Source organism: Argopecten irradians, chromosome 16, assembly GCF_041381155.1.
Source record: "Argopecten irradians isolate NY chromosome 16, Ai_NY, whole genome shotgun sequence".
NCBI lineage: Eukaryota > Metazoa > Mollusca > Bivalvia > Pectinida > Pectinidae > Argopecten > Argopecten irradians.
Genome location: NC_091149.1, coordinates 11,466,760 through 11,479,039, shown reverse-complemented (window position 1 = coordinate 11,479,039; position 12,280 = coordinate 11,466,760). Strand labels below are relative to the sequence as shown.

Sequence of the window (12,280 nt, the reverse complement as noted above, 5' to 3'; positions counted from 1 at the left end):
TAAAAACAGGATCAGACGATTTGGTATTTTTCTTCACTTACAAAAGTTACTTACTTTACACCATTACCACCATTGGAAAGTTTGAGCTTCTAATTTTAATTCAAGATAAAACTATAAGAAATAATTAATTGCATCCCGAAAAAAATCCATGAAACTATGTTCTATATAGAATGAAATTCTGACTGCGCATGCACCAAAAGCAAAAAATCATTTTATGTTGTTTTTTGTGTTAATTAAATATGTATATGCACGATTAAACACGAATTGTTGTTCAAATGATGAGTATCATTTATGGTCTGTCGGCGGTGGAGCATCTTTAATGAAATAGTGTTTTTTGAAAAATCGTTTCTGAGACAAAGAAAAGTAGCCATTTTTCTTTTAGTTCTGCTTGGTTACCTTCCACTGGCCAACCCTTATATGAAGCACGGGCCTTGGCACATGTGCGTCATTCTAAGCATATCTTGTCTCGGATAAACATGCCCCGATACTGCAGATATTACCAAACTAAAATAAGAGTCAGCGTCGTTTAATGTGTGCAAGTCGTTGCTTTGTATGTATATGATGTTTGCTGTCTCCCTTTAATATTTTGCCCTTTTGGTAGTGCTGTCGTACTCAAACATATCTCATCCGGTCATATTATACTGACAACGGGCGCTCATGAAACAAAATACATAACACTCATCCCGATTTACGTACAAATTCCAGAAGTCTACAGTTAAGCACTTATTATTGGTTTTGTTTTTATTATTTCAGCGAATGTGGCGTGGCTATGATAAGACAGTATTTATCCAAGGCTCAGATCAAACTACTGAAGGTACATTCAGATTTGACGACGGCTCACTGATGACATACTTCAACTGGGCAGATTCAGATCCGAACAATGCTGAAGGAAACGAACATTTTATTGTCATCGATGTCTTTTATCAATTTTCATGGTTTGACACCAAAGATATAGCATTATCTAAGTCCTCTTTCATCTGTGAGATTGATATGGCCTAAAGGACAATGTGAAATGTTTTTTTTTATGAAATAAATCCTCATTCTCATTCAACACATACAATGGATTATATGTTTGAAGCATACACACATGAACTGGCAAATTAAACGCACATAATGTATTTAAATGTAGAAGTGTGGACGTAGTTTTCACTGCTTTATTTTAAACGTGGTTATTGAAAGTGTTCGTTTGTTTTATTATTTTTAACGTCCTATTAACAGCCAGGGGTCATGTAAGGACGGTCTCCTATGTAAGCAGTTTGTAGCGTGTGTGAAGTGCGATGTGCGTGCTTTTTGGAGACTGCAGTGTGTTCGTGTTGTCTTGTATAGTGGAACTGTCAGACAGTTGCCCTTTCCACAGTGCTATATCACTAAAGTATGCCGCCGAAAACACCAAGCAACACTCCCCATCCGGTCCACATTATACTTACGACGATGGTGGAACCAGTCGTCCCACTCCGTTTGCTGAGCGCTAAAGCGGGAGTAGATTAAACTACCACTATTATAGACTTTGGGCACCGCCTCACTTTTACATGGCCTTGAGTATTGAGCGTTCGTCCCCTGTGAGGAAGGCTCTGGGTTTCTGTCCCCTGCCGATGTGGTAATTTCTGCTCCTGCTTATGTCCCCTGGCCGATCACACCAAAGTCAAACAGTCGGTTCCAGTGGGGACCAGCCTTAGCCTCAGCATACAGGTAGTGGGACGACCGCCCTTTGTCAGTATAAATGTGACCGGCTGGCAAATTATTATCCACGTCGCCAATAGAAAAATGGGGATACATTGCCGCCTTGATTTTTTTACAATCAAATAACTAAACATCAAGTATTACATGCATCATGGAATGAAAATCTTTGTGTATCGTTGGAGATAATGAAATATTGCTTAACGAAGAAATTTGTGAACTTCTTTTATGTGCCTTTTATATAAATGTCAAAGTTTGTACTTGTATTATGAATTATAGTTATTTCTTGGATGATTTTAGAACTATTCGGGTGAATCTATGGTGTAACTAAGTCGTCAATGGTTACGGTAGTTGGGTAAGAGTCTCCTATCTATTAAATACTTAGGTGGTGGTAGCTACACTACCATACTGTAGTGTGAGTCGCTTACTAGTGAACACATGGCTGAGGACGTCGCGGCTTTGTTGGAAGCTCCAAATTGGTTGACAAGTTGCTTAGTGAGCAGACGATCGTTCCTAGGAGGAAGGCTAATAACACCTCGAGGGTTACTCATAATCAGAAACGAGGTACGAGTCGGTTTGGGACCAACTCTATTGTTGAACATCCATACTGTAGTCATTTGTAGCTTATTTATGTAGATTATTCTATATCGCGCAAACCTGATTGCCACCACGGTCATACCGACAGGCACGATATTGGCGACGTGGATAATAATTTGCCAGCGGTTTTCATCACTCAAGAACTTTGTATTTTTCTTTTTCCTAAAACAAACTACACAAAAAAAATATCAACATAGTGTATTGCACGGACGGCTAGCGATGATGGCCACGTGTCTCGAGCCAGGGCCCGTTTACATTGGAGATTTCCTTGTGTAAATAACTTGGTGTGCCATTTTTTTCAACAATTACCGTAATAACTGTACTATTGTGGAATGTGTTGTTTCGAAGTTTCTGTTGATTAATTCTGAAAGTTAAAAATTATTCTTGATTCGTATATTACTGACATTTTGGAACTTCAGCATCCAATTTTATTCTGTGTGTTGGTGCAGAAAACATTTCCTATTGCTAAATACGTTATGTAGTTAATGCAGTGACATTATATTGCCATTATTCCGCATTATCGTGCTTTATTTGTAGATAAATATTGTTTTATTGTCGGTTTTGTAAAAACCTGTTGATTTTGTGAAGGATTGCTTTGCATTTCTGTGGCATCTGTTACTTTACAAAAAAATAGTGCTTCACTGGGGTACCGCTGATTACATGAGGATATAACAACAGCTCTTGAATAGTCGGCTGTAACTATATATATTTCTTTTGCATATTTAATTAATCAAAATTTCCAGGGGATTCAGTTAAATGTTTTATTACTGTCGTGTGTTGTGTTCATCAACCCTTGACCCAGACCACGAGTTTTTGCAATTCCAATCAACCTCGCTACGTATGAGGAATTGATCCAGTTATCCAGAGTTGGAGCACGAGTAGCAAAAATATTATGAAATTCCGAAATGTTACACCGATCACGAAGGGAAATACACATCAGATTAGCAGATTAAAAGTATCGGCTGAGTTATTTGAGCACGTCGACTTTATCGTGCAGATATGACAGTCACACTCTCGACACAGGTTGCCAGGGACGTTGGACGTCACAGAGATGCTGAACCTGATTTGAGGGGACTGCAGGAACAAACCGAAAAACTACAGCAGCAGTATGGGTTGCCTATTTCTGTATTGCCGAATGAACATAACACTCATTCGTTGACCAAGTCTAAGCCTTGCTTGAGTAACGGTAAGTCCCAACGCCAATTAACAAGGATATTCCTCCCCAATAAGCAAAATGCTCGAGGGTACCATGAGGATGCCGGATATGCCCACGACGATCGTAAAATCCCTCGTTGGCCTATAGAGGACGATGAAGAAACGGATGTTTACGATGGATACTATGACACTCCTAAAACTAGCAGATCAGTGCCGGCGACCTCTACGGCACAGCGTTCCAATACCGGTTTTCACAATGTTAGACCTACAATAGTGCCCAAAAATCTAGAGTTCAATGTAAAGTCAAGTTGAAAATTGCTTAAGACAAAGTTTGCACGGTATGCGTCAAGTACAGACCCTGGTGGGAGTGGAACTACACCAGTAGGAGACAACTTGACCAAAAGATACCCAACCGTCGAGTTATGCCTTACACAGGGCGAACTGAATATTTTATAATAAGGGTTGAAAGAAAATTCGTCCCACTCCTTGTATGCCGAGAAACTCCATCCGGTCACATTTCACTGACAACGGCTTACCAGTCGTCCTACACACTGTATGCTGAGTGCCGAAACTGAAACTAACACTTTTTATAGACTTTGGTATGTCTCGGCCAGGGGATAGAACCCAAAGCGTACTCACAGGGGCGAGCCCTCAACAAAAGGCCAAAAGTGAGGCGGTGTAAAGGGAGACGTTAGGAAAATAAGTCCGTTAGGAATAAGAGAAAAGATAAGATTCTAGTTGCCTCTTAAGATCATGCAATAGAGTAGCAGGTACCGTTCTAAAGCCCTACCTACAAGCTTACAGAAGTGTCACCTGTTCATGGTCTTACCTATGATGACAGGGAAAGAATCAAAACGTTCCTTTGTAAATACGCGAGCGACAATGCTTTGCCTCTGACCTTTGTCAGCAGTGTCAGGAATTTGCTCTAAAATTAGTAAATAGTGGATCCCTGACGTAAGAGGAGAAAACCATTCTCTTGACATCTTACAATACACATGTCACTCTAGCAATGGATGAAAGAGACCATTACAGGAAACAATGCAGTAAGAAAAAGTTTTCTACTTTGCCTGATAGTAATAAGTCCAATGGTAAGTTCCATATTTAAGAATAATATGCATGACTTGTACAAAAGATACAAATAACATGTACAGTTGGCCCTGCAAGTGTACCTGCTGCCCCTATTACATGATCGTAAAAAGCGACTAAATTTAGGATCTTATATTTTCTCTTCTTCCTAACTGACGTTATATTTCCTAATGCCTCCCTTGGCACTGCCTCACTTTTGGCCTTGAGTTGAGCGTTCGCCCCTGTGAGAAAGGCTCTGGGTTCTGTCCCCTGGCCGAGACACACCAAAGTCTATAAAAGTGGTAGTTTCTGCTCCTGCTTAGCGCTCAGCATACAGGGAGTGGGACGACTGGTTCGCCCGTTGTCAGTATAATGTGACCGGGTGGGGTGTGTTGCTTGGTGTCTTCAGCGGCATGCTTCAGTGATATAGCACTATAAAAGGGCAACAGTTCCACTATACAAGAAGACACAACACGAACATACCGCAGTCCCTCAAAACACGCACCTCGCACAACATACATGCAGCACACCGCATACATGAGAGGCCGTCCTTACATGACCATAGCTGTTAATAGGACGTAAATTAACCAAACAAATCATTTAGTCACTTTACAAGTGGATTTCCTTAGAAATTTTCTAATACTTTTTTAAATGATTATGTACCATAATACTATGTTTTTGCTGTCTGTTGTAAAGTCTTGTGTAATTCTCCTATGCACTAATTCAAATTGCATACACCATACAGGAAGTCACTGTCTAATCTAGTCAATCCTGTTTAATAGATTTTGTAATGATTTAGTGATATACCAACTGTGAATGAACAATACATTATGTATTAACATTTTCTGTATTGATCATGATATTCAAAGCATCTCGTGGACTTTATTATAAACTTCTGTTACAATCCAAAGTCCATCAAATGCTTAGAATTTCGGGACCGATACAAGTATTTGTATGATGTGCAGCTTGAAGTTAACCTGAATTTTTTAGTTAGTCAATAAATTTAAATGAAAGGAATGAAACGGATGACTTTTGAGTACTAGCCAAAGACATTTACAGCATTATTTAAATGGTTTATATTTGATTTATTTCATACAGGTTTGTGGATATATCCCAGCAGGTTATTATGTGCTTTTTATTATACGAAGCTATAGACAACATATAATGTGATATGCACTATATATCGCACATCGACAGCTATAGATAGTTATACTTTCCTTTTCATTTTTATAGAATTTTTAACAGCAGTAACGTTCCTACATGTAAGATGTAACTATCTTATTTGTTGTGTTCAAAATATGTAGTAACAAATGCCATATATATATGTACATGTACGGGAAATGAGGTTTTTAGGAAGTAGTTCGCAAGCACTTGATATCTAACAGACATATGTCTAGTTTAAAATGAGTAGCGATGCGATAGTGGTATCAAATACCGGTATCCAACGCTAGGAGTCAATATGTTATTGTCACTTTTCCTGGCTGAATTTTATTTCCCAGGTTTTCTCTTATTAAAAAGGGAGGTTTCTATTTATGACTAATACATATAGTTTGATAATTTGGACATTGCATTTGATAAAAATATCGCTTTTTAAATTTTGCAGAAAGATGCCTCGTAAAAAGACATGGAAGACTTCCCTGGCGAAGAAGAACAACAGAAATAGACTCGTGGATACTGGCCACGTAAAAAATAGTACCTATGACATTACGAGTGACTGTGTGACGAGTGACGGACCTGTTAGACTTGTGGATCCTGGCCACAGTAAAAACAGGACCATGAGACGGGGGATACCGCCTCCTAAAAAGGGTACCATGTTTGCCTTCGGGCGCCTATAACGTGTCTGAACTGCCTTCGGGCGCCAAAAACTTGTCTAAACTGCCTTCGGGCGCCAAAGCGTTGTATGAACTGCCTTCGGGCGCCAAAGCGTTATATGAATTGCCTTCGGGCGCCAAAAACTTGTCTGAACTGCCTTCGGGCGTAAAAATTTGTCTGAACTGCCTTCGGGCGCCAAAGCGTTGTATGAACTGCCTTCGGGCGCCAAAGCGTTGTATGAACTGCATTCGGGCGCCAAAGCCTTGTATGAACTGCCTTTGGGCGCCATGAACTTGCTAAAGGAGCCTTTGTGCGCCATGAACTTGCTAAATGAGTCTTCAAGCACGATTAACATGCCAAATGAGTCTTCACTAACCACGACTTTGCCACATGAACCTTCCAAGTTTTGTGTCAAAATGAACTTTGGTTCAGTTCACCAAGCAAGTGAAATATTTCCAACAGTTTCAAGAGGAATGCAGTGTTAGTTTCACTGATCTCTATAAAAACTGAGCATTACCAAACATCAAAACGTTGATGATATTCTCTTAGCTGGTGATGAGTTATTCAGAATAAGAATGGTAGAATTAAAATCAACTAACACGTTTGTTTCATAAATGCTTCAGTTTAAAGAGCTGCCTTTGATTGTTTCCCTGTCAGGTAAAAACTTTGAAGTTCAGTACCATGATCAGATATATGGCTGTGTTACACATTCTGATTGGAATGATTCACAAGATAGCTTGAACCTACAGGAAGGTGTTGACAGATTGTTTTCTAATCACAATGAAGGTCTTATTATTGTTGGAGGGATTTGCTCAGCTTTGTATCTAGATAGCAACAAAATCCCGTCAATATTTGATTCACACTCCCACGGTTCAGATAGCCTATCATGTGTTGACGGAAGAGCAGTTGAAATGAATTTTCAAAATACACAACATTTGGTCGATTTCATGTTTTCATACTATCGAAGTGCAAATATATCCATGAACAGTCGCTGCCAGTTTGAAATTCAACCAGTTACTATTTCCAAACAGACTTCAGAGAGAAAATCATTGCTTGACAAATACTTTGACTTTCAAAATGAAAAGGCATTATTGAAAGAGGAACAATCATCAGCAAAGAGAAAAATGTATATGAAAGACTATATGCAGAAAAGAAGGGAATGTTCAAGTTTTAGGGAAAGACAAAATCGCTGTTCTGTCGAGAGCAAACAAAAAGCTAGAGAAAACCCAGAATATAAATTAAAAGATCGAGAAAGCAACGACAAAAGAATTAAGAAGGCTAGACAATGTAAGGAGTTTAGAGAATTTGAACTTAAAGCAAAACAGAGATCCGGAGAAGAAATAGAAACAAAACAGAAAGACAGAAAAAACACACTTAAAGCTAAGACAAAGGCCAGACAAAACAAGGAATTTAGAGAGTCTGAACTTAAAGCAAAACAGAGATCAAGAGAAGAAATAGAAACAAAACAAAAAGAAAGAAAAAACACACTTAAAGCTAGGACAAAGGCCAAACAAAACAAGGAATTTAGAGAGTCTGAACTTAAAGCAAAACAGAGATCCAGAGAACAAATAGAAACAAAACAAAAAGAAAGAAAAATCAAGGAATATTATGATCTTGAAATAGAAATGAAAAAGCTTCTAAGGAAGAATACTTTGCAGTTGGAAAAAGAAAGATTCACCGACAAATGGATAGGTGTAGAGACAAACTCTCTAAAGCCACAAAAAGAAGACGTTTGCATTAGTAGACCATGAAAGATTACTCAAAAAAAAAAAAAAAAAAAAAAAAAAAAAAAAGACACATAGGTTGTACAATTGATGAATCGATAGTAAAGTTTCATGCTAGAGTAGCAAATGGCCCAATATATGCTTGCTCCTCAAACATGGTTTCGCAAAAGTGTTGTCCAGCTTGACAAAGCCCACATTACATTGGAGAGCAGACAACTATGTACTGATCTTACATCTGTTGATGGAAAACAATGGCTTTGTTCCACTTGTCTGGCATCATTAAAAGAAGAGAAGGTACCAAAATTGTCAGTAAAAAATGGGATGTTGTGGCCCAAAAAACCCGAGGTTCTGAATTTGCATCCACTAGAAGAAAGGTTGATATCACAACGGATACCTTTTATGCAAATACGTGAACTTCCCAGAGGAGGTCAGTTATCTGCGAAAGGAAATATTGTTAATGTACCTGTTGACATACAACCTACTATTAACGCACTTCCGAGGCAAGTGGATGAGCATGTAACAATTGCAGTGAAATTAAAGAAACGATTATCTCACAAGTCATCATGTTTTTCTGAAAACATTCGCCCCAAGGTTGTGCTCCAAGCTCTAAAATGGTTGATGGAAAACAGTGAATTATACAAAAATGAAAACATCAAAATTGATGAAACATGGGAGAAAAGAATCACAGAAGCCAATGATGAGCTTATCACAGAATTAACAGGAAGTTCTCGTTCAAAAGATGACAAAGACTCAGAGGAGGCATCTGATGATTTTTGTGAAATTTCTGCAGATGATGGAACTCAAGGCAATACAGATACATTAGTGGATGACACAGATTTTGACACAAACAAAATATATGTATTTGCTCCGGGAGAAAACCAGAAACCTATTAGCTTATATGAAGACAAAGATGCAGAGTACCTTTGCTTTCCTTCAATTTCTGTGGACAGCGAAGATTGGACAATGGAAAGAGACACAAAAATGTGCATTACAGTGACATTACAAAATGGGAATTGAGAAGTATTGACAGAAGAGCTGCTAAGTCCGTTCCAAATATCTTTTTCAAATTGAAGAAAATCCAGATCAAGCAAGTTAGTGACAAGGTCAATCTTGCTGTTAGAAGATGTAAATCAGAGGGAAAAAATAACTGCTGGACAAGTTAGAAATCAATCATCTGCAAATGAAATTGTCAGACTAAACGAAGGCTACTACATTTTTAGAACATTGAGAAACTCCCCTGCATACCTGTCATCTAAGAAAAAAGATACTTTTGCCATGATACGACAGCTTGGTTTACCTACGTGGTTCATGTCATTGTCATCAGCTGACACAAGATGGCCAGACCTTTTGAGAACACTGACAACACTATATGGTATTATTTTGTCAGATGAAAACCTTGAATCGATGGGCTGGAACAGAAAAAACAACTTGGTCAAAAAGGATCCTGTGACCTGTGCCAGATATTTTGACAACAGAGTACGCGAATTCATCACATCTTTCTTGAAAAGTGATCACAACCCTATCGGAACTGTAACGGATGTTTTTAGAAGAGTTGAGTTCCAAAATAGAGGTTCACCACACATACATATGCTTCTGTGGACAAAAGATGCACCAAAGTATCCTAACGATGATGAGAGTTCAATAGTAGAATATGTTGACAAATATGTCACTTGTTCACTACAAACGGATGATCCTGAACTTCAAAATCTTATTGACCTCCAAGTACATAAACATTCAAAAACCTGTAAAAAAAGGTGGGAAATCAGTGTGCAGGTTTGGTTTTCCTCTACCTCCATTACCACAAACTATGCTTCTTGAGCCTCTAGAAACTGTCATTGACGAGTATAGAAAGAAGTACAAGGCTCTGCAACAAAAGATGAATGATTACAAAGATGGCGGTGATTTGGAATTTGAAACTTTCCTCCGTGATATTGCAGACATGCCACTTGAAGAATACATCAAGTGTATAAGAGCGTCACTGAAGGGTCCAAAAGTTTTCCTCAAAAGACGTCCATCAGAAATGAGAGTGAACTATTATAATCCAGCTGTTCTCAAAGCTTGGACTGCAAATTTGGACATCCAGTTTGTGCTTGATCCATATGCCTGTGCAACGTACATTGTGTCATATATCAGTAAATCACAGAGAGGCATAAGTGCTATGCTAGACAAGGCATCAAAAGAAGCAACAGAAGGAAATATGGATTTGAAACACCAAGTGAGGCATATTGGTAACAAATTTCTTAATTTTGTTGAGGTCAGTGCACAAGAGGCTAGTTACCTGATACTACAGATGCCTTTGACACAAGCTTCTCGAGAGGTAGCGTTTATCAACACCTCCACACCTGATGCAAGGGTCTTCCTTCTCAAAACAGAAAATGAACTGAATGAACTCCCAGAACATTCAACAGATATCCATGCAACAAGTATGATTGAGAGGTATTCAAAACGTCCAAAACAGTTAGAACTATGGTGTTTGGCTGATTATGTCTCTCAACTAGAAGTGACATTTCCTAAAGACCTGGAAAAGCCAGTTCCAAAAGAAGACAAAAATGATGATGATGATGATGATGATGAAGAAGAAATAGCATGTGATGATCAGTTTGACAAACAAGAAACATCACATAGTGAAATGGATGCTGAGGAATTCAGAGCAGCAGATGTCCTTGTAACATTGAAAAATGGAATCAAAATTAGAAAACGTAAAAATGACCGCGTTATCAGATTTGTTGGATTTAGCAAAAAAAACCAATGCTGAAAACTATTTCAGAGATAAACTCCTTTTGTATCTGCCATGGAGAAACGAGCAAAAAGATGTTCTTGGTAACTATGACACCTACGAGGAACATTACAGAAACAAAGCTGATATAGTTCAAGTAAAGCAAAAGGTTTATGAACACTTCATGGAAGAGTTAGAACAAGCTATACAACAGGCAGAAGACGACTCGTGTGACTTTGATGAAGTTGCCCCAAATACCGAACACATTGAGGCTGAAGATGCAGATGTTGGTAGTACACCTTCTGAGGATTTTATCCATTTTGACCCTGATTCTATTCAGCATAAACATGTTGACATTGGACCTGAACTTGGCCTAGGGTCAAAACCATCAGATGTAGAAACTAGTGCAGTTCGCTTGCCTGATAATGAGTACCACACACTGTTACAGTCTCTAAACCCCAAACAAAGAGAGTTTCACAATCATGTCACAAAATACATAAGAGATGAAGATGAACCATTGTTTGCCTTTCTCACTGGAGGAGCAGGAACAGGGAAATCTGTAGTAATTGATGCAGTGTATCAGACATTACATAGATTATTGTGCTCTGAAGAAGGGGAAGACCCTGAGGATGTCAGAATTATGTTATGTGCATACACAGGAAAGGCTGCATACAACATTGGTGGCACTACCGTTGCTTCAGCGTTTCACAAAAAAATGTATCAAACACAGCAACATATGCATGCTGACGAATTGAACTCTCTCAGAACAAAATTCAGAAATCTGTCAGTTGTTATCATAGATGAGATTTCTATGGTTGGCAATAAGCTGCTAACATTTATCAATGAAAGGCTCCAACAAGTGAAAGGCAAAAAGACAGACTTTGGAGGAATCAGTGTTATAGCTGTAGGTGACTTGTATCAGCTTCAACCTGTTGCTGACTCTTGGATATTCAAAGATCTTTCAAGCCCTGGTCAAGGTTTGGCAACAAATTTATGGAAAAAACACTTCAAAGTGTTTGAACTTGATGAAATCATGAGACAGAAAGGAGATGTTCCATTCACTGAACTTCTCAACAGACTTCGACATGGTGAATTATCTCCGCAAGACAAGTTACTGCTTTCAGATCGTAAGGTAGACCAGGAGCATGAAAGCTATCCCAGCTCTATTCCTCATCTCTTCATTGAAAACAGATTTGTAGATGACTTCAATTCAAACCTGATACAGAAACTTGATACAAGTAAAGTGACAGTCAAGGCTGATACAGACACTTTCACAAACTAAAATGTCAACAGAAGTGAAGAAAACCCTAGTTCAAGCCCTGCCTGACAAACAACCGACTACAGGACAGCTCAAAACTAGCCTCACAATAGCTGTCGACATGATATATGATATATCTGAGAATCTTGAAGTGAGTGATGGTTTGACCAATGGAGCAACATGTGTTGTTAAACATATTGAATACAAAGATTCCAATACACGACCTGCGATTTTCTGGGTTCTGTTTAATGACCAAAAAGTCGGAGCGAGCCGAAG

At 38.6% G+C, this 12,280-nt stretch overlaps 2 protein-coding genes across 2 annotated transcripts; both read left to right on the top strand.

Moving 5' to 3' along the window:
- The first annotated feature begins 7,286 nt into the window (after positions 1 to 7,286).
- LOC138310915 (DNA ligase 1-like) lies at positions 7,287 to 8,057 on the top strand. The gene has a single exon (XM_069252239.1). The coding sequence runs from the start codon at positions 7,287 to 7,289 to the stop codon at positions 8,055 to 8,057; it is 771 nt and encodes a 256-aa protein (XP_069108340.1).
- Positions 8,058 to 10,930: 2,873 nt separating this feature from the next.
- LOC138310912 (uncharacterized) lies at positions 10,931 to 12,028 on the top strand. The gene has a single exon (XM_069252237.1). It carries the CDS (start codon positions 10,931 to 10,933, stop codon positions 12,026 to 12,028), a length of 1,098 nt encoding a protein of 365 aa, XP_069108338.1.
- The last annotated feature ends 252 nt before the right edge of the window (positions 12,029 to 12,280 follow it).

What these genes read in the sequence shown, in the direction of transcription:
- LOC138310915 (XM_069252239.1), top strand. Translation starts at nt 7,287, where the DNA reads ATGAACAGTCGCTGCCAGTTTGAAATTCAACCAGTTACTATTTCCAAA.
- LOC138310912 (XM_069252237.1), top strand. Translation starts at nt 10,931, where the DNA reads ATGGAAGAGTTAGAACAAGCTATACAACAGGCAGAAGACGACTCGTGT.